At 44.6% G+C, this 22,830-nt stretch overlaps 2 protein-coding genes across 4 annotated transcripts; one reads left to right on the forward strand and one right to left on the reverse strand.

Moving 5' to 3' along the window:
- The first annotated feature begins 3,306 nt into the window (after positions 1–3,306).
- On the forward strand, positions 3,307–20,265 carry LOC134079170 (E3 ubiquitin-protein ligase TRIM35-like). Of its 3 annotated transcripts, XM_062535359.1 has the most exons (7): positions 3,307–3,353; positions 3,488–3,922; positions 9,830–9,925; positions 10,022–10,252; positions 19,395–19,417; positions 19,494–19,612; positions 19,859–20,265. In XM_062535359.1, exons 2-7 carry the CDS (start codon positions 3,530–3,532, stop codon positions 20,098–20,100), a joined length of 1,104 nt encoding a protein of 367 aa, XP_062391343.1. In that variant the 5' UTR covers positions 3,307–3,353; positions 3,488–3,529; the 3' UTR covers positions 20,101–20,265. The 3 variants fall into 3 exon arrangements, with proteins under 3 accessions (XP_062391343.1, XP_062391342.1, XP_062391344.1); XM_062535358.1 differs by lacking the exon at positions 3,307–3,353 and having other exon boundaries at positions 3,385–3,922; XM_062535360.1 differs by lacking the exons at positions 3,307–3,353; positions 3,488–3,922; positions 9,830–9,925; positions 10,022–10,252 and adding exons at positions 15,868–16,481; positions 17,906–18,001; positions 18,514–18,744.
- On the reverse strand, positions 4,347–8,213 carry LOC134079171 (chromobox protein homolog 7-like). The gene is made up of 2 exons (XM_062535361.1): positions 8,066–8,213; positions 4,347–5,155 (listed from the first exon to the last, which is right to left on the reverse strand). The coding sequence occupies exons 1-2, from the start codon at positions 8,196–8,198 to the stop codon at positions 4,773–4,775; spliced, it is 516 nt and encodes a 171-aa protein (XP_062391345.1). The 5' UTR covers positions 8,199–8,213; the 3' UTR covers positions 4,347–4,772.
- Positions 20,266–22,830: the final 2,565 nt, after the last annotated feature.

The raw sequence follows: 22,830 nt of genomic DNA on the forward strand, positions 1-22,830 counted from the left end.
TCCACAGCTGGATGAAGTAGCACTGCTGAAACAATAGCCCAGCAGGCCACCACAACATCTGGTGTGCTGTGTCCATTAGAGCTCCCCCACACATGACCAAAGCTGGACATGACAGAGTTGAGAGGTCACCTCTTGTGCTGCACTTGGACACATCATCAGTTCTACCTGGACTCAGGTGTTTCAGCATCAGGTGACCCAGGTGACCCTGTTGGGGTGATGACGCCCCAGCGTGTGTCCTGTGTCCAGGTAGCGTCTCTCCCCTCCTGACCCCCAGCTGCCCCTCTGTGTGTCCAGCACCATGACCTGCATGCTGGTGCATGACCTGCACCAGATCCAGCATGCTGTGGGGCTACTGGACACTCACAACTCTGCATATTAATATGGGAATACAATGGGACTTGAACCACACACACACACACACACACAGTACACACACACACACACACACACAGTACACACACACACACACACACACACATTACTTGAACCACACACACACACACACATTTTAAATAGTTTCTTACGCAGACACTATTATGAAGGGACAATGAGGTGTAATAATAACCAGTACAACTCCTGATTGGAGCCCTTATGGTCTGCATGCTTTAGTGCTGTAGTGTAGTCTACATAGTAATACTGATTGGAGCCCTTATGGTCTGCATGCTTTAGTGCTGTAGTCTACATACTAATACTGATTGGAGCCCTTATGGTCTGCATCTTTTAGTGCTGTAGTCTACATACTAATACTGATTGGAGCCCTTATGGTCTGCATGCTTTAGCGCTGTAGTCTACTGTACATACTAATACTGATTGGAGTCCTTATGGTCTGCATGCTTTAGTGCTGTGCTGAAGTCTACATGTGATGTGAATGTGCTAATAGATATGTAATGAACAGCACACTCAGTGTAATGTAACAGTAATACATTACAGTTACTGGAGAAAAATGTGTAATTCAATTACAGGTACAATTTGAATTACATCTCAATATTGTCAGCAAAACCTTGCAAAGAATATTGTATGTAAAAAGAACTGTTTCCCTCCACAGTCATTGTTTGATACGAGACCTTCTGATAGGCTCTATCCCGTCTACAGCGCCATCAGTGCACATGCCTGCCTGTGCATGCAGCGATCTCAACGCGTTACAATAAAGAAAAAAAAGGCTGTGACCTACAGTAGGCCTGTATACCCTCCAAAAGTATTGGAACACACATGCTTAAAGTTAAATATAAAATCATCTTTTGGAAATTAAAATTAATGCCTTAAATGAAAAAATGAGTGTCCTGGATCCATGAAATAACTGGCCTTTAAAAATAAAAATAAAAATCCTCTATGGGAATTTAACATGGGAGTTCCAATACTTATGACCCCTGTATTTTAAGGAAATATTTATTTATGTACAATACATTATTCATTCACAAAGAAAATCGATGTCCTTCAAGGTTGAATATTTCCTTAATTTGTCATTTAAGGCATTAAAGTGTAAGTTTGGCGGAAATTGAAAAAAAACTGTGTTTTTCTGAATGAAAATACATCAACTAAGCCACGGCAGAAGCATTTTTCGTTGATCACGCAGTACCGAGCTAGCACGGGCAAGAGCTCCAGCCCGAAATAGCAAACAGTGGGTTAGCATAGGGCCCACAGCCATACGCTTTCAAATTCGCATTTTTAAGCCGCTAACATTGCTCAAAACAGCGCCAAACCTCGTCAGTAACTTGCTCTAGGTGTCTACATAAAACGAAGCACCAATCAGTCTGTAAACGTTGGAATAGTTTGTATACAGTTAGAATTAGTTCGAGACAGCAACCCTATCTGAAGCACAGAAACGTCACGCGGTGTTGTGCCATCTAGGGTTACGACACAGGTACTGCAGCCTATCACTCTCACACAATCTAACATTCAATTCTCATCAGCACTTTCTTTTCTTGGTTAAATTTAATACATCAGTTTTGGTTGTTTTAAAATCATCCTTCCGAGTTGGAGATGTTTACTTTGCAGTCATGTGCTGCTTCATCTATTGGACTGAAGTGTTTTGATTCTTATGTGTTTTGGAGTCTCTGCACACCAGACACACAGGCTGTTTATCCTCCAGACAGAAGACTTTGAATCTCTCACTGTGCAGATTGCAGAGTGCATCAGACCCTGCTGGATTAATTACGGTAATTCAATGTAGAAGAGTCAGATGATGAAGGAGAAGATGAGCAGAGAGATCTCGTCTCTTTCAGACACAATCACAGAATCACAGAAATGATGAAAGCTGATTATGTCAAATTTTCTACAGGTAACAGAAGAGCAAGTGTCCAGCTAATGTTGTATGAGTCTGTTAAGAAGGGATACAGATAAATGTGTTTGTATTTAAGGTAACTCGGGTTGTGTGTGTGTGTGTGTGTGTGTGTGTGTGTGTGTGTTTAGTGGTAGATTAACATAATTCACACGTTGGATTGCTTTATTACCTTAATGTTTCTGTCTCATTTTCCATTTTGATTCACATAATGTGTTGTGTGGAAATTGTGTATGTGTACAGTGGTTTGCTCAGTGTGTATATGTGCAAAATGTGTACAATGTTCCATATGGCAAAATCCTAAATTACGTTTATTGCCACCACATACAGTATTTAATTTAATTTTGCATTATACTGTATGATATGTTTGCATGGCAATTCTTCATGTTGCACTGTATCCCTATATAAAGCCAATTCCATTCCTGTGTTGTATGCCTACTTGCATACTGATAACAATTGAGGGAATCTAACTTGGCATGGATTGACATGGCACAATCACACACAACTCTGATGACTTACAGTATGTGTTTTTATTGCTTGTAAAGGCACACACACACACACACACACACACACACACACACACACACACACACACACACACACACACACACACACACACACACACACACACACACACTAGCACACTCACAAACACACATACAGTAGCTCCCTCCTCCCTGTGTAAGGTTAGCTTGTTTGAAAGAATAGGCTCATTCGACTTTATGTAGCCGTCTTACAGTAAGACGAATGATAGGCTACATCTTTCAAACCCGAACTGTGCATACGTCATGGTTGAAACTGTATCAGAATCTCATAAATAATCACGTCTGCAAGTGTCTTAAGACGGCCACATGAAGTCGAATGAGCCTAATGCTTTGGGAGTGACAAAAGGAATGTAAAATACCACAAGGCTTCTGGTTCTGTAATGGCATGTTGGTACTGACCAATCAGCTTGCAGCTCCTCCAGATCCCTCCCTCTGACTCATCCGTCCTGAAGGAGGAAGTGAAACTCAGTCACCTACTACGGCTGCCCTACTGTAGTCTGTGCTACAACTCTACTAAACAATACCAACAGGTGGGAGTTAAATTATATAAGCAATCAAACTGGACATCTTTTTTTAAAATGTTTTTAGGAGGTAGAGGAAGTCAACATGCTGGTAACATTCAGTTAGAAGACGCAGATAACTGAGAAACTTTTGATTTTTTCAGACTTGTGAAAGTGAAAGCAAAGTTGCTGTAGGTTGTTGGAAAATGGCTTCACGACTAGAGGAGGATTTCTCTTGTCCTGTGTGCACTGAGATCTACAAGCACCCCGTGGTCCTCACCTGCACTCACAGCTTCTGTAAAGTCTGTCTGCAGCAGTTCTGGAACACCAAAGGATCCAGAGAATGTCCAGTCTGCAGGAGGAGGTCATCAAAGATGGAGCCTCCGATCAACTTGGCATTGAGAAATCTGTGTGAGACGTATTTACAGGAGAGAGAGTCACTTACAAGACAGAGAGGAGCACTGTGTAGTCTCCATGGTGACCCACTCAGGCTGTTTTGTCATGATGATCACCAGCTTGTGTGTTACTCGTGTAGAGACTCAAGACTCCACAGGAGTCACCAGTTCAGTCCTGTTGATGAAGCAGCAGCTGACCGGAAGGTACGTCTGATTATTAGAAATAAAGAAAGATTTGTATTTGGATAATGAACAGGCTCAGCCCAGAGCCTAATATTTATTCAATTATTATATTCAGCAAACTCATGGCTTGAGGAAAGAATCTTCTCCTCAGTCTTGCATTACTGTAAATCAACACTGGGATGCAGTACTCTCCTTTCAATCTTTTGATGCCATTGTAAAAAGGCCAATTGAAATGTTTAAGACTTGTTTTGGTTTTCTCCTGTCACATTTCAAATACATTAACTGTAACTGTATGATGAAAATAGTCACAATGACACAGAAGGAAATATAGCCAACCATTTGGGGGAAAGGTGTTTATGTGTTTGTAAGACAATTGTATTTTATTATTCAGATTCACATTTTTTATTCAGATTAATGTCAGGGCACACAGACTCAGGAAACAAGGTTATGATCAATCAAGTTGTTTTAATTTTCAAACATGAACCAAGGCAGGAGAAATAAACAAGGTCTTGGAAGTTAACGCTCAGAAGATCATCAGAATAAGAAGGCAGTCCAAACTTGTAAGAGTGTATCGTCCAACAGAAAGATTTCCAATAGAAAATGTCCAACATAAAAGTTCTACAACCTGGGACGTAGCAGGCACTTCGCGAAACAAGGAGCAGAGCTTCAGGAACAAGGAGCAGTCCATGTGCTGGAGTAAGGTTCTCCGTTGAAGAGGCCAGACGGAGAGAGCAGGGTGACAGGGGTTTAAATGGGCAGCAGGAGATTGGTTACAGGTGCTGGGGAGTAGTAGAGGGGATTGGCTGCAGGTGCTGGGGAGTAGTAGAGAGGAGATTGGATTATTGGGAAAGTGGATAGGATGATTGGGCAATTAGTAGACAGGGGAATTAGATTGGGAGATCGTTGGAGCAGAGTGACGAGGAGTAGAGACTGATGGAGAACCTGGTGGCGTCGTGACATTACCCCCCCCTTCAGGAGCCGCTTCCAGGGACGAGGTGACACGGCGTCGCGGTCGGCCACGGCTGCGGGGGGCTGGTCGACCGGGATGGGTGCGATGGAAGTCAGCAAGGAGGTCTGGGTCCAGGATGTCAGATCGGCGCACCCAGGATTGGTCCTCTGGACCGTAGCCCTCCCAGTCGACCAGGTATTCCAGCCGACCTCTGCGACGCCGAGAGTCTAGGATGTCGTGGATGGCATAGACAGGACCCTCGTCCAGGAGAAGCGGCAAAGGGGGATCGACAGCGACACCAGGCTCTGTGGAGGAAGGAGAGAGAGGTGAGTTAAAGGGTTTCAGAAGAGACACATGAAAAGTGGGGTGGATTCGGTAATTAGCAGGGAGCTGGAGCCGATAGGTGACAGGGTTGATCCGGTGAGTTATGGTGAAGGGGCCGATGTATCGAGGGCTGAGTTTTTTGCATGGGAGACGCATTCGGATGTCCCGGGTGGACAGCCACACCTTTTGACCCACTTCATACTCTGGTGCTGAAGATCGTCTCACGTTGGCATGGCGACTGTGGCGATTGACAGCCCGCTGAAGATGGTGGTGCGCCTCTCCCCAGACCCTCTCACTTTCCTGATACCAGCGGTCAACGGCAGGGACATCGGAAGATTCTCCTGTCCAGGGGAACAGTGGAGGTTGGTGACCAAGGATGCATTGGAATGGTGTTAGGCCAGTGGAAGGTTGGCGGAGAGAGTTCTGCGCATACTCGGCCCAGGGTAAGAAGTGACTCCAGGTGTCTTGGTGCCGGTGACAGTAGGTTCGAAGATACCGGCCGATCTCCTGAATCTTCCGTTCCGTTTGTCCATTTGTTTGGGGGTGATAGCCTGATGTCAAACTCACGCTTACACCCATCAGACGGAGAAAGGCTCGCCAGAAGCGGGAAATAAATTGGGGCCCTCGGTCCGACACCACATCTTCTGGGATGCCATAATTTCTGAACACGTGAGTGAATATGGCCTCCGCTGTCTCAGCTGCCGTGGGGAGACTCTTGAGTGGAATGAGTTTGCAGGCTTTGGAGAATCTGTCAACCACGACAAGGATGCAGGTATTGTCGTTGGACGGTGGGAGGTCTGTGACAAAGTCGACCCCAAGGTGTGACCAAGGGCGTTGTGGTATCGGTAGAGGAATCAACTTCCCCACAGGGAGGTGACGAGGAGTTTTTGACATTGCGCAGTCTGGGCATCCCGCAACAAGCTTGCGGATTTCCCGAGCCATGCCAGGCCACCAATAGCGATCTTGGAGAAGCGTAAGGTTGGCGTTGGCCCCGGGGTGTCCAGTGCCGGGGTTGCAGTGCGCAGAGGTGAGGAGTTGAGTTCTGAGCTGTCGGGGAACGTAGACAAGACCAGCTGGGGTATTCGGTGGAGCTGGATCGGACTCCCTGGCGGCGGCCATCTGCTCATCCAGGGACCACAGGATGGGACTCAAGATGTACTCATTTGGTAGGATGGGTTCGGGTTGCTCACTGGACTCCTCTGGATGGTGAAGTCTTGATAGTGCATCTGCCCTAGGATTACGTGATCCAGGTCTGTAGCTGATGGTGAAATTGAAGCGAGTGAAAAAGAGGGCCCATCTGGCTTGGCGGGGGTTGAGTCGTTTTGCTTCTTTGAGGTATTGGAGATTCTTGTGATCAGTCAGGACTGAGAATGGGTGTTTCGATCCTTCCAGCCAATGTCTCCACTCCTCCAGGGCTAGCTTGATGGCAAGTAATTCACGATTTCCGATGTCATAATTACGTTCTGCTGGGCTAAGCTTCCTAGAGAAGTAGGCACAAGGATGAAGACGAGGAGGGTTACCTTGGCACTGAGAAAGAACCGCACCAACACCAGTGGTGGATGCATCCACCTCAACGATGAACTTCCTCTCAGGGTCTGGGTGGCGGAGGATTGGTGCAGATGCAAAGGCCTGTTTCAACTTCTGGAAGGCCTCTGAGGCTTCAGGAGTCCAGGATAGGCTTTTGGGTTTGTTTCGGAGTAGAGAGGTGAGGGGTGCTGTAATCAGACTGAAGCCGTGGATGAAGCGTCTGTAGAAATTTGAGAACCCCAAGAAGCGTTGGAGTCCCTTGACTGTGTGTGGAGCATCCCAGGAGAGGACCGCCTTCACCTTCTGGTCGTCCATGCTGATTCCGTGGTTGCTGATGTCATAGCCCAGGAAGTGAACAGCAGTTTGGTGGAAGAGGGACTTCTCAGCCTTCACGAAGAGCTGAAACTCACGCAACTTCGTCAGGACCAGGGAGACGTGCTTGACATGATCTGTGGGGTTGGATGAGTATATGAGTATATCATCAATGAAAACCATGACGAACAGATTGAGATATTCTCTGAACACTTCATTGATAAACCCCTGGAAAACTGATGGTGCGTTTGACAAACCGTAGGGCATCACCAGGTATTCATAGTGACCGGTGGGAGTGACGAAAGCAGTCTTCCATTCGTCACCTTGGCGAATACGGACTAGATTGTAGGCACTTCTCAGATCCAATTTGGAGAATATCTTGGCATCACGCAGTTGCTCAAGAGCTGCCGGAACAAGTGGAAGAGGATATCTGAACTTCACTGTGATATTATTGAGTGCACGGTAATCAATGCAGGGTCTAAGTCCACCATCCTTCTTAGCCACGAAGAAGAAGGAAGAAGCCACTGGCGATTTAGATGGGCGTATGTATCCCAATTGTAATGCTTCTTCAATGTAGTTCTTCATTGCCTCTTGCTCAGGGACGGAGAGTGGGTAGACCTTTCCTCGCGGTAGGGGCTGACCAGGTTCCAGGTCGATTGCGCAGTCCCAGGGTCGGTGTGGAGGAAGGCGAGATGCACGGCGCGGACAGAACACATCACTGAATGAGGAGTACTCAGGTGGGACAACTACTGGACGACTCTGCTCTGGACTTTCAATGGTGGTGGCATTGAGTGACAACACTGGAGACTGAGTACTGGGGCGAGGAAGTTTTGGGAAACAGTTGGAATGGCATTTCTTTCCCCATTGAAGTATTTCTCCAGTGGACCAGGAGATCACAGGTGCATGTTGGATAAGCCAGGGGCGTCCTAGAATTAGATCGACTGTGGAATCTTCAAGGATATAAAAGGTAACTTTCTCCACATGTAGACATCCAACACGCAGCACTAGGTCATTTGCGTGATATTGGACCCGCTTGCGGGCTAAGGGCTTACCCACTATTGAGTGGACGTCGAGGGGGGCAGTGCAGCGGGTCCTCTGGAGCTGGAGACGCTGGACAAGGGACCCGGAAATGAAGTTCCCGGCTGACCCTGAATCAAGGAGAGCAAAGACTGGGTAGGTGGACATAGCATTGGACAGAGCAACTTCAATGAGTAATGGTTTGTAATGCACAAGTGGAGTACTCACGATACCGACCATGGGTCGTGGTGGCCGTGTGGGGCATCTAGTGATGAAGTGGCTAGAAGACCCACAGTACAGACATAGATTTTGGGTCATGCGCCGCCGGCGCTCTGCTGGGGTGAGCCGCAGAGAATCTACTTGCATAGGTTCGGTCCCAGCAGCTGCATTTCCATCATCGACTTGGGGAACAGAGGCTGAAGTGGGATGGCGGAGGTCCTTGAAACAGCACTCTCGGCGATTGGCTACTCGAATGGCGAGCTGAATGAATCTTTCCAGACCGATGGCATCATCATATGAGGACAGCTGGAGACGGAGAGAGGGTTCCAACCCTTGTCTGAAAACGGTGAGTAGTGCAGGTTCGTTCCACCCACTGATGGCAGCCAAGGTTCGGAATTGGATTGCGTACTCAGAGACAGACTTCTTGCCCTGCCTCAGGGCATGTAATTTGGCTTGGGTGGAGGAATCACCTTCAGGTAGGTCAAAGACTTCTTTGAAATGAGCCACAAAGTTGTCCACCGATGCTGTTGTGGGGCCATTTTGTCTCCAGATGCTTTCAGCCCATTGCAAGGCACGCCCCGAGAGCAGAGAGATGATATAGGCTACTCGTGATCGGTCTGTAGGGAATCGGTGTGGCTGCATTTCCCAGGCCAATGAGCATTGCAACAAGAATCCCTTGCATGCCTCCGGGGTTCCAGAATATGGTGATGGATTCACCACTGCGTTTGCTGGAATCATTGCTGGGGGAGCCACTGGAGCTGGGGCTGCTGCTGGTGCTGGGGTGGCCGCTGCTACGGTTGCAGAGTTGGAAAGGGTCTGACGTGCATTGTCCACCATTCCTTGGAAGGGATCCACATGGTCAGCTCTTAATGGTTGAGGCTCCATTGCCTGGTCTGGCCTTCTGTCAGGGCACACAGACTCAGGAAACAAGGTTATGATCAATCAAGTTGTTTTAATTTTCAAACATGAACCAAGGCAGGAGAAATAAACAAGGTCTTGGAAGTTAACGCTCAGAAGATCATCAGAATAAGAAGGCAGTCCAAACTTGTAAGAGTGTATCGTCCAACAGAAAGATTTCCAATAGAAAATGTCCAACATAAAAGTTCTACAACCTGGGACGTAGCAGGCACTTCGCGAAACAAGGAGCAGAGCTTCAGGAACAAGGAGCAGTCCATGTGCTGGAGTAAGGTTCTCCGTTGAAGAGGCCAGACGGAGAGAGCAGGGTGACAGGGGTTTAAATGGGCAGCAGGAGATTGGTTACAGGTGCTGGGGAGTAGTAGAGGGGATTGGCTGCAGGTGCTGGGGAGTAGTAGAGAGGAGATTGGATTATTGGGAAAGTGGATAGGATGATTGGGCAATTAGTAGACAGGGGAATTAGATTGGGAGATCGTTGGAGCAGAGTGACGAGGAGTAGAGACTGATGGAGAACCTGGTGGCGTCGTGACAATTAACACTTCAGAAACATATCAGGGAAAGTTTATATAGACACAGAGATATGTACACAAAGCCATCATCTAGAAGGGATGTGCTTTGTGTAAATCTCTCTCTCTCTCTTTCTCTCTCTGTCTTCTTGGCTCTAGGAGGAGATCAGTATCAAACTAGATCCCATGAAGGAGAAGCTGAAGGCTTTTGAAAAAGCAAAACTCACCTGTGATGGAACAGCTGAACACATTAAGGTAAGTGTCACAATTCTTATGAAGCACAAACTAATTACTACAAGAAGATTTCAAAGTTTTCAATCCACTTCAAAGTACTTCTTGAACTAATTCCAGACTCAGGCCCAGCACACAGAGAAGCAGATCAAGGAGGAGTTTGAGAAGCTCTACCAGTTTCTACGAGATGAAGAGGCAGCCAGGATAGCTGCACTGAGGGAGGAAGAGGAGCAGAAGAGTCAGATGATGAAGGAGAAGATTGAGAAGATGAGCAGAGAGATCTCATCTCTTTCAGACTCAATCAGAGCCATAGAAGAGAAGATGGGAGCTGATGATGTCACATTCCTGCAGGTAGGAACCATCCAGTCTTAGGCTGAGTGAACCCTGCCTGAACTTCCGGGGAATTTGAATTTCGCCCAGCTGCTCAGACTGACTGGAAACCAGCAGATAGTTTTCCTCTGTTTACTGCCAGAACCTTTGGCTCCAATGAGAAACGGCCATACTCTAGTCCTGGCACGCTATTGGCTGGTGACATGAGGATAACGAAACTTAAGCGACGCAAAGTGCAGTAGAAACAAAGCACAGCCTCACCAGACTAATGTTCAATCTTAAAAGATTAAGTTAAGTATGGTGAAAACGTTAACAAACTTTTGGTTATATGCTGTTGCTTCTACTAAACGTGGTGAGTGTGGTGTTGGTGTGGTGTGGAGCAGTGAGAATGGCTTTGATTCATCTCAATGTGTTGAGAGTCTAGAGGGGAAAGATGATCACTGCGTGCGTGTGTGTGTGTGTGTGTGGGGGGGGGGGGGGATTGTGGTGTGTGTGTGTGTGTGTGTTAGTGCCCTGGGTTTGAGTCCCGGTGGGGTCACTGTGGTGGGGTCACAAACACTATTCACACACACCATAAGTAGATGTACATTGTATACTCATCAATATAATAAGCAAGTGTACAATACGCATTATGAGAGATGGATGGATTAGTCCGGGAGCCAAATGCCATAATTTAGGTGAACCTGGCTTTGTCGGTTAAAGTTTTTTTTTTTGCAGAATCTAGTAGACTAGGGGTACCTCTTTAAGATTTAAGAGGGTGCCCGGTGATATCCCTTGGGCAATTTCATATATTAAGCCTTTCTTGTCCAATGTGTTGACTATAAGGCGGATATACTGCAGGTGAATAGGGTAAAAGAATTAACAAGCAGATATCACTATGAAACTTCACCAGTTGATTACTTAGATCAATATGAAAAATAAATGTATTACAAGTTTTCTGAAATGTAATGTTTGAATATGCAAATTAGGTATGATGTAATTAAATATGCGCTGATTTGCATAAACGTAAAAAGATCAAATCTGAACATTGGACAAAGCCAGCTTAAATTTTTTTCTTTTCATTTTGTTGACATAAGAGATGAAAAGTATTTTAGAGAGGGAATTATAGATATCTCATTTAGTTATTCAGTAAATCGGAAAATACTATACCAGCCTTTAAAAAATCCATTTTCGCCATGTTTTTTGGAATAAAATGTCATGTAAATCAGGCTAAGAATCATATATCAACAAACCCCTCTGCAAAATCCTTCTAAACATGGTTAGGTATAAGACTGAAAAGTTTGGTGTATGTAGATGCTTGTGAAGTGGAGATTTTGTTCTTCGAGTGAGAGAAGAAACTCATCCATATCCGCCTTATATTCAACACATTGGACAAGAAAGGCTTAATATACAAAATTGCCCAAGGGATATCACCGGGCACCCTCTTAAATCTTAAAGAGGTACACCTACTCTACTAGATTCAGAAAAAAAAAAAACTTTAACCAACAAAACCAGGTCGGACCTGGGTTGGTTGCAACCTGACCCCATGGCTTAGTGACTGGTCTGGTCTGCCAAAAGCTCACGAGAACCTTAAAGGAACACTTCACTTTTGTCAGTTAAAGTTTTTTTTTTTGCTGAATCTAGTAGAGTAGGTGTACCTCTTTAAGATTTAAGAGGGTGCCCGGTGATATCCCTTGGGCAATTTCGTATATGAAGCCTTTCTTGTCCAATGTGTTGAATATAAGGCGGATGGATGAGTTTCCTCTCTCACTCGGAGAACAAAATCTCCACTTCACAAGCATCTACATACACCAAACTTTTCAGTCTTGTACCTAACCATGTTTAGAGGGATTTTGCAGAGGGGTTTGTTGATATATTATTCTTAGCCTGATTTACATGACATTTTATTCCAAAAAACATGGCGAAAATTGATTTTTTAAAGGCTGGTATAGTATTTTCTGATTTACTGAATAACTAAATGAGATATCCATAATTCCCTCTCTAAAATACTTTTCATCTCTTATGTCAACAAAATGAAAAGAAAAAAATTGAAACTGGCTTTACCCAATGTTCAGATTTGATCTTTTTACGTTTATGCAAATCAGCGCATATTTAATTACATCATACCTAATTTGCATATTCAAACATTAAATTTCAGAAAACTTGTAATACATTTATTTTCCATATTGATCTAAGTAATCAACTGGTGAAGTTTCATAGTGATATCTGCTTGTTAATTTTTTTACCCTATTCACCTGTAGTATATCCGCCTTATAGTCAACACATTGGACAAGAAAGGCTTAATATACGAAATTGCCCAAGGGATATCACCGGGCACCCTCTTAAATCTTAAAGAGGTACCCCTAGTCTACTAGATTCTGCAAAAAAAAAAACTTTAACCGACAAAGCCAGGTCTGACCCCATGGCTCCCTGACTAGATGGACAGATGGGATAACAGATTGATAGAGGGATGAAGAGAGATATAAGGAGGAAGAGGGATATGCATGAGAATGGTCAGTGATAATCCTCCCTTCCACTAACACCCCTCTCCTGTGAGTCCACTCCTGTACAGCTGTGATCCCTTCATACTGATGACTAAAGAGCATTTCACTGTTACTACTTCTCCTGCCATTACACTTGGTAACAGCACTATTAATAATGAACATCATTCACATCCTCATCACACACCACTCAGTGTTCAGCTCATGTGTGTGTTCTTTCTCTCTGCAGCTCCTGTGACTCTGGATCCCAACACTGCATACCCACGGCTCATCCTGTCTGAGGATCTGACTAGTGTGAGACGTGGTGATGAGTGGCAGCAGCTTCCTGATAACCCAGAGAGATTTGATTCAACTGCCTGTGTCCTGGGCTCTGAGGGCTTTAACTCAGGGACTCACTGCTGGGATGTGGAGGTTGAAGAGAACACACAGTGGCATGTGGGTGTGATGACAGAGTCTCTGCAGAGGAAGGGAAACATTACCTCCATGAGTGGACACTGGTTTGTTCAGTATTATAAAGCTGCATATGGAGCACATGCTCCTCCTCATGCCCCCACTCGCCTCAGAGTGCAGCAGAAACTCCAGAGGATCAGAGTGCAGCTGGACTGGGACAGAGGAAAGCTGTCATTCTCTGACCCTGATAATAACACACACCTACACACTCTCACACACACATTCACTGAGAGAGTGTTTCCATACTTCAGTAGTATACTTCCCCTGAAGATCTTACCAGTACAGGTCTCAGTAACAGTGAACACCTCACAGTAGAGCAGCTCAGGTAGGGCTGATAGCTCTCTCTGGACCTACAGAGAGGGATGGAGACCAGAGGAGATGAATCACTAATAACAACACTGATATGCATCAGGACTGGTCTGCATGATTAATCACTAATAACAGCACTGATATGGATCAGGACTGGTCTGCATGATTAATCACTAATAACTGATATGGATCAGGACTGGTCTGCATGATGGATCACTAATAACAGCACTGATATGGATCAGGACTGGTCTGCATGATGAATCACGAATAACACTGATATGGATCAGGACTGGTCTGCATGATTAATCACTAATAACTGATATGGATCAGGACTGGTCTGCATGATGAATCACTAATAACTGATATGGATCAGGACTGGTCTGCATGATTAATCACTAATAACTGATATGGATCAGGACTGGTCTGCATGATTAATCACGAATAACACTGATATGGATCAGGACTGGTCTGCATGATTAATCACTAATAACTGATATGGATCAGGACTGGTCTGCATGATGAATCACTAGCAGCACTGATGGATCAGGACTGGTCTGCATGATGAATCACGAATAACACTGATATGGATCAGGACTGGTCTGCATGAGGAGATGAATCCCTAATATGACAGTGATGACGGTGAAGATTTCCATTAGATTTGAGTTGCACAGTATGAGTTAACACATTAGGCCTACTGGTATTTCAAAAGCATTGTAAAAGTTACCACCATTTGAAAAACTGCATTCTGCGAAAAAAAAAAAAAAAGGTCATATTGTAGCGTAATGACCTGTATGTCGATGGTGTGTGCATTGTGTCCTCTGTTGTGTGCCTATTGCCTGCATGGAGGGTGACCAGCATGCACTGCGTGTGGCTTACAGAGCAGCCAAAGTCGAGGCCATTGGGTTATCAGAATTCATGTTTAATGGAGAACAGCAGCACAGTGTCTGTAGTCCACTGAATAACGACCTGATCGGCAATAATCGTGCATGTTTTTTTCATGTATTAAAATTGCTTATTCAACACACAATGTGTGATTAAAACGTGACTTGCATCACACACACACACACACGCACGCTCGCACACACACACATGCACACACCCGCGCGAGCGCGCGCACACACACACACACACACACACACACACACACACACAAACACACACAGAATATTTGGATCACCCTTCTGTTAATTACAGTAGGAATTTATTGGTCTGACTGAAAAACAGAAGCAACAGAAATGTAGCTATAAGACTATATGGGGCTAAATTACTGTTTGGCAATCAGTGTTTGCTTCTGGTTTTCAATCAGATTTGACCAGCCTGAACGGACAGTGTAGCCTGCACAGTGTGTTCTAAAAAAGACCCTCAAACAGCTCCAAATGATACAAAATGCAGCAGCAAGAATACTTACAAAAACAAAACGAACAGAGCACATAACCCCTATTTTAAAATCACTCCATTGGCTCCCAGTGAGTTATAGGATTGATTTTAAGGCATTACTGCTGGTTTTTAAATCACTTAATGGGATAGGGCCAAGGTATCTAATAGACATGTTTCAGCGATATATACCACCCAGATCACTCAGATCACAACAAAAGTTAATTTTAAACAAACCCATTGTGAGTACTAAACATGGTGAAGCAGCACTCAGCTACTATGCTGCTCACCTCTGGAACCAACTTCCTGAAAGCATCCAGAAAGCCCCAACACTCTGTTGTTTTAAAACAAGACTTAAGACCAAACTTTTTTCAGATGCTTTCTGTTAACTCACAATGGCTTTTAATGGCTTTTATTTACTTTTATTTATTCTTATTTCTATTTTTACATTTTATTTTATGATCTTATGCTTTTTTACTATTTTTATGTTTTATTTTATTTTATCTATCCTCTTTTAACTATTTTACTTATTTTATATTTTATTTGAATTGTTTTACACCTGGTTTTATGGTTAATTTTAATGACCATTATATTGACTGAGTGATTATATATTTGTGTATATCTGTGTGAAGCACTTTGAATTGCACTTGTGTATGAAATGTGCTATATAAATAAATTGCCTTGCCTTGCCTTGCCTTCTAAATGACTAAATTCCACAGATGTACTGTATTAGTAGCCTAGAATATGCTGTGAGGCATTTACATTATCCACAGCCCCGTTTCTTCAAGTGGTTTGAGACCAGAATGTTTTAAAAGCACTGTTTGTCTAGGTTTCTATACTGCGAAACATTTCTCCCTAATCAAAGGCTAACCGATGTGACGAAAGGACGTTTCTGTCAGCGAATAAACCGTTTGCGTGGTGAGAGCATGCTATACGACGAACCAATCAGCTCCCTATAACCCTATAACCCCCTTTGTCTCCTGTTTCTAAATGAGGAAGTGAAACTCGGGGACGGACAGACGGCCTCTGCTTAACGTCACATATTTATCTCACCAGGCGTGTGGATTTTTTTCTGGAAAAAAAGTATTGAGGAATACGCACTAGCCAACAGTGAATTTATTTACAAATCGACGATTAAAACAAACGCAAGAGATCAGAGTCATGTGAAAGTGAAAGTAGCCTGAGAGTGAAACAGATTATCAACCAGTCAACTAGGGAAGCGTTTACTTGAAATAGTCTGCATTTATCCTTTGAAAATGGCCTCTAAACTAGAGGAGGAGTTCTCTTGTCCTATCTGCACTGACATCTACAAGGATCCTGTCATCCTCTCCTGCACCCACAGTGTGTGTAAAGTCTGTCTGCAGCAGTTCTGGGACGTCAAAGGATCCAGAGAATGTCCAGTCTGCAGGAATGCATCGCTGAAAGATTCCCCCCTCCCAAATCTGGCTTTAAAGAACTTGTGTGAGGCATACTTGCAAGAAAGAGATCACAGAGTCATACTCTGCAAAGATCACCAACGGAAACTTGAGCTCTTCTGTCAAGATGATAAGCAGCTTGTGTGTCTGGTGTGTCTGTGCTCAAAATTACACAAAAATCACAACTTCAGTCCTACTGCAGAATCTGCCTCTAAGATGAAGGTAAGGCCATTTGCACCAGTGGTTGACTTCCAGCTTGCTGCATAGTAAGATGATTGCACATTTTTAAATATCTCAATGGGACATGTACAAACTGGCACAGAGAGAGGGAGAGAAAGTGAAATTTATGAAAGTTATTTTATATAGTTTTAGAACGCCAACTGAGCCATCTGCGGTCTCTGGTTGTACCCCATTTCTAATATAGTTAGGATGCTATGTTACTGTGTGTACAGTAAGATGCAAGTAAAATAGAATATGATAATCTGCAAATCACACAAACCCATATAGTTGCTAAAAGAAAACAGACATATCAAAAGTTGAATCTGACATATTGCACTGTTTTCTGAAAAAATCTACTTTTTGAATTTACCATTTCACTATTTTCTGTCTTTTTTAAATCAGTCATACACCTAGCTAACCTTGAAAATGATCAACAATCTACTTTGAAAATAATCACTTTGTTCAGGATAACCATCGTCTATGAACACAGTTTAACGCTCCATACAAACGCTGCTTAAATGCTCTTGATGATGGACAGAGGTGAAGTGGAAAACCAATCAAAATCTGTTCTTTTGGAAATATGGACTCCCCATCCTCCTGAGTAAAGAGGAGAGGGACTGTCCAACTTGTTATTAAAGCAAAGTTCAAAAGCATGTATAATGATGGGGGTGCATAAGTTTTCACATCTGAAGAGGCACACTATTGATGAATGATTATTACAGGTTTCTAACAACATGTTTCTATCCAGATCTATAAAGGTCATGAAAACAAGGCAACAACAACAGGTCTCCACAGTATACAGTATGGTACAGTAGGCTAAAATAGACTGTTGAGCCGATCACATTTGTGTCAGGGCAAACATGGGACATCTCCGTCTTAAAAACTCCATCAAGTCTACTCAGTTCCTAAATGTTTAGTGCAAGCAGATATTATGCAAAACAGTGGTTACATGTCTCTGTGTCAACATTTTTCACTGTGTACAGTATCTTGCATCAAAATTGTAAAAAACTGTAGAATTGACCTGTTTTGCGAATCATGTAATTTAGATTTTGTTAGCATGTCATACACCGTGGCCTACTGGTTAGGGCTTCGGGCTTGTAACCGGAGGGTTGCTGGTTTGATCCCCGGCCAGTCCACCATGGCTGAAGTGCCCTTGAGCAAGGCACCTAACCCCTCACTGCTCCTCGGGCGCCGCCGGTTGGGCAGGCAGCTCACTGCTCTGGGTTAGTGTGTGATTCACCTCACTGTGAGTGTGCTGTGTGTGTTCACTAATTCGGTTAAATTGGGTTAAATCAATTCAGAGAAACGAATTTTCCTCACAGGATCAAAAAAGTATATATACTATATAGTGTCCCAACTCTTTTGGAAACAGGGCGTATATGATGCTAAGACTATTAAGTGAGATTAAAGTGATCCATTCATTTCAGAGGGAGCTCAAGGTCAAACTACATCCTCTACAAAAGAAGCTGAAGGACTTTGAGAAAGTTCATGTCACCTGTGAGAAAACAGCGGCGTACATTAAGGTGAGTGTGCTCCACAGTCACGTCTAAACAGTCGGTGTGTGTAATCTTCCTCTGATGATGAACAGTCAGTCAGTGTGTGCTCTTCCACGGATGATAAACAGTCAGTGTGTGTAATCCTCCTCGGATGATAAACAATCATTGTGTGTAATAATCCTCCATGGATGATAAACAGGTAGTGTGTGTACTCTTCCACGGATGATAAACAGGTAGTGTGTGTAATCTTCCTATAGCATTACTATAGAACGAAATGCGGTCAAGGTGTGTGTTTATTGTGCTATATACAACGGCATCGAACGTGATTCAGCCAATCATAATCAAGGACCGGAACTATCCGTTTTAGAAAATGAGTTAATGCACACAATAAAGTTGCACACATTTAGAACAGCATGCATTATGAATTGATGGAACTTGTTCTCTTCTGTAAATAGATCCTATAGGTTGCTCTACCTCTATCCTTTTAGGTGAAATATGTTCAGAATTTAATCACATGAAGCTGATACAATTCTATTCAGACTCAAACCCAGAACACAGAGAAGCAGATCAAGGAGGAGTTTGAGAAGCTTCACCAGTTTCTACGAGATGAAGAGGCAGCCAGGATAGCTGCACTGAGGGAGGAAGAGGAGCAGAAGAGTCAGATGATGAAGGAGAAGATTGAGAAGATGAGCAGAGATCTCTCAACTCTTTCAGACACGATCAGAGCCATAGAAGAGCAGATTGGAGCTGGTGACCTCACATTCCTGCAGGTAGGAGTCATCTGTTATCTGTTCTGTATTAGAGGTGTGTGTGTGTGTGTGTGTGTGTGTGTGTGTGTGTGTGTGTGTGTGTGTGTGTGTGTGTGTGTGTGTGTGTGTGTGTGTGTGTGTGTGTGTGTGTGTGTGTGTGTGTGTGTGTGTGTGTGTGTGTGTGTGTGTGTGTGTGTGTGTGTGTGTATGTGTGTGTGTTTTTTGGACAATTTCACATACAGGTTAATCCATCACAGTATTTCTGTAACTAGCCTGGAGTAGCCAGGTACTGGTATAACGCCACTGGGATTGCATTATGGGATGTGTTTGAACTTAGCCTGAAAATTTGCCCAAATCCATCTACAGTAATCATCGCTCTACCCTAGCAGTGATTTTCTTGTTTTGGTCCAAACACATCTTATTCAAACACAGAGACTTCTAAATGGAGCTCTAAACTCCAGCCCATATTTCCTGCCCTCACATTTTGTGAATGGCATATATTTGGGCTGCTTTCAGGATACTTGCTATAGCAACATGGCATTTACTGTTATGTTTCAAGTGCAGTACAATCCCTACAATCATTTGCAGTGCCAGTCATGATATATTTAAAACATTCTCTCTTTTGTGTACCAAATGTTATGATAAAGACACATATTATTTTATTTTTCCAGAACTACAAGGGCACATTTGAAAGGTAAGTGATCTGCCTTCTCTCTCTTCGGTTTTGAAACGAAACACACAGCAGCACTGACTCCTGAATGTTATTCCAGAGCCCAGTGCACACTGCAGGATCCAGAGAGGGTTTCAGGAGCTCTGATCAATGTGGCAAAGCACCTGGGCAACCTGAAGTTCAGAGTCTGGGAGAAGATGCAGGAGATTGTTCACTACAGTGAGTGCTGACTAAAACAAACACACACACACACACACACACACACACACACAGACACACAGACACACACACACACACACACACACACACACACGCACACACGCACATACGCTCCTTGGCCTGTGATCAAGCTGCATGTTTGGTGCCCTGTGTAAGATTGGGGTTTGAGGCCGTGTGGGATGACCACTCTCTCCCTTTGCTACAGGTGTCATTATCTCTTTAACACAACTATCTTTCTCTCTGCAGCTCCTGTGATTCTGGACCCCAACACTGCAGCCGACTCTCTCGTCCTGTCTGAGGATCTGACCAGTGTGACCCAGAGTGAGGAGCAGCAGCCGCTTCCTGGTAACCCAGAGAGGTTTGACTTTTATGCCTGTGTGCTGGGCTCTGAGGGCTTCAACTCAGGCACTCACTGCTGGGACGTGGAGGTTGGGGACAACACACACTGGATCCTCGGTGTAGTGACCGAGTCCGCCCAGAGGAAGTAAACGTAGGAATAAACGTTGACGATGGATACTTCTACGTGGGTCATAGTAATGGAGCATATAGGTCATGCTCCACACCAGACGCGCCCTCCTCTCTGTCCGTGACCAAGACACTGCACAAGATCCGAGTGAGCGTGAACTGGAGAACTGGACAGGTGTCGTTCTCAGACCCTGACAATAACAACCATTTGCACACATTCAAATGTACGTTCACTGAGAGAGTGTTCCCATACTTCTCCTCTGGCTCTCTTCTGAAGATCTTACCAGTCAAGGCCACGCTGAGTCTGAACCAGCACAGGTAGAGGTGCCACTGCTCCAGTTATCACCCACAGCATTAACGTTAAGGGTGGAGGGATACTGTGTATAGTCCAGCTGCTCCAGTTATCACCCACAGCATTAACGTTAAGGGTGGAGGGATACTGTGTATAGTCCAGCACAGGTAGAGCTGCTACTGCTCTAGTTATCACCCACAGCATTAACATTAAGGGTGGAGGGATACTGTGTATAGTCCAGCACAGGTAGAGCTGCTACTGCTCTAGTCATCACCCACAGCATAATCATTAAGGGTGGAGGGATACTGTGTATAGTCCAGCACAGGTAGAGGTTAGGCTGCTCCAGTCATCACCCACAGCATTAACATTAAGGGTGGAGGGATACTGTGTATAGTCCAGCACAGGTAGAGCTGCTACTGCTCTAGTCATCACCCACAGCATAATCATTAAGGGTGGAGGGATACTGTGTATAGTCCAGCACAGGTAGAGGTTAGGCTGCTCCAGTCATCACCCACAGCATTAACATTAAGGGTGGAGGGATACTGTGTATAGTCCAGCACAGGTAGAGCTGCCACTGCTCTAGTTATCACCCACAGCATAATCATTAAGGGTGGAGGGATACTGTGTATAGTCCAGCACAGGTAGAGGTTAGGCTGCTCCAGTCATCACCCACAGCATTAACATTAAGGGTGGAGGGATACTGTGTATAGTCCAGCACAGGTAGAGCTGCCACTGCTCTAGTTATCACCCACAGCATAATCATTAAGGGTGGAGGGATACTGTGTATAGTCCAGCACAGGTAGAGCTGCCACTGCTCCAGTCATCAGCCACAGCATAATCATTAAGGGTGGCAGTTTGACAGCATAATCAGTAAGGGTGACAGTTTGACAGCATAATCAGTAAGGGTGACAGTTTGACAGCATTAACATTAAGGGTGGGATTCTGACAGCATAGTTTGCCCATAGTGCATGTACTGTGGCCAGAGTTGAAGGCAGGCGCCTGAAATGGGAAGAGTCAAGCCGAACTTAATTCATTAATGAAAGATGATAGATAAGAATTTAACTCTTTAATGTTGCATGTGATGGTTTACTCAATTTCTCTTCACCGGAGAGGTCTCTAGTGGTTGTTATTGTGTAGCTACACACTCACCTCTCACCTGTGAGGTTTCCAGTAGAGCAGCAACACAGCACAGGTGCAGCTGGTTCTGCCTCTGTCTGATCTGAGGTCAGAAATGCTGGAGATTAAACAGCACTAAAGAGACTTAGAGCACTGCAGTAAACACAAATTCCTGCACAACTGAACTCTGATCATTACGCACATGAAATAAAGAATAATTTTAATCTTGTGTTATTTTGTCAGTGTTGGTGTCTCTGTCTGTGTCCTTTATCACCAGATGCAGGTCTAATCTACACCAGACAGCTTTGGGCTTTGCTGAAGCTGCACACAATGAGAAGGAGGAATAAGCAGCTCTAATGATACTACAACCCAGATCATACAATTGCATTAATGAATCCCTTAGAAATATCAACGGGACAATAATAATGATGTTTCATATTCATAACGTTTTGTACCCAACCTGTCTAACTAACAGTAGCTAATAAAAAAAGAGAAATGTGGCAGCTGAATAGGTACAGGGAACATACACAGACATACTGTACACTGACTGAGGTTGGTGAGGCGTCATCATATGTCCATCACATGTGTTGGGTCTGCAGTGTCCATACTGCGCTGGGTCCATCACATGTGTTGGGTCTGCAGTGTCCATACTGCGCTGTGTCCATCACATATGTTGGGTCTGCAGTGTCCAGTGTCCATACTGCGCTGGGTCCATCACATGTGTTGGGTCTGCAGTGTCCATACTGCGCTGGGTCCATCACATGTGTTGGGTCTGCAGTGTCCAGTGTCCATACTGCGCTGGGTCCATCACATGTGTTGGGTCTGCAGTGTCCATACTGCGCTGGGTCCATCACATGTGTTGGGTCTGCAGTGTCCATACTGCGCTGGGTCCATCACATGTGTTGGGTCTGCAGTGTCCAGTGTCCATACTGCGCTGGGTCCATCACATGTGTTGGGTCTGCAGTGTGCAGTGTCCATACTGCGCTGGGTCCATCACATGTGTTGGGTCTGCAGTGTCCAGTGTCCATACTGCGCTGGGTCCATCACATGTGTTGGGTCTGCAGTGTCCAGTGTCCATACTGCGCTGGGTCCATCACATGTGTTGGGTCTGCAGTGTCCAGTGTCCATACTGCGCTGGGTCCATCACATGTGTTGGGTCTGCAGTGTCCATACTGCGCTGGGTCCATCACATGTGTTGGGTCTGCAGTGTGCAGTGTCCATACTGCGCTGGGTCCATCACATGTGTTGGGTCTGCAGTGTCCAGTGTCCATACTGCACTGGGTCCATCACATGTGTTGGGTCTGCAGTGTGCAGTGTCCATACTGCGCTGGGTCCATCACATGTG

Source organism: Sardina pilchardus, chromosome 4, assembly GCF_963854185.1.
Source record: "Sardina pilchardus chromosome 4, fSarPil1.1, whole genome shotgun sequence".
Taxonomy (NCBI): Eukaryota; Metazoa; Chordata; class Actinopteri; order Clupeiformes; family Clupeidae; genus Sardina; species Sardina pilchardus.

Coding starts and splice junctions, on each gene's coding strand:
- LOC134079170 (XM_062535359.1), top strand. CDS start 3,530: ATGGCTTCACGACTAGAGGAGGATTTCTCTTGTCCTGTGTGCACTGAG. Junction 10,253..19,394: donor ATGATGTCACATTCCTGCAG/GTAGGAACCATC, acceptor TTATTTTTCCAG/AACTACAAGGGCACATTTGA. Junction 19,418..19,493: donor TACAAGGGCACATTTGAAAG/GTAAGTGATCTG, acceptor ATGTTATTCCAG/AGCCCAGTGCACACTGCAGG.
- LOC134079171 (XM_062535361.1), bottom strand. CDS start 8,198: ATGTCCACCTACCCAGTCTTTGCTCTCCTTGATTCAGGGTCAGCCGGG. Junction 5,156..8,065: donor CGACGTCCACTCAATAGTGG/GTAAGCCCTTAG, acceptor CTTCCTCCACAG/AGCCTGGTGTCGCTGTCGAT.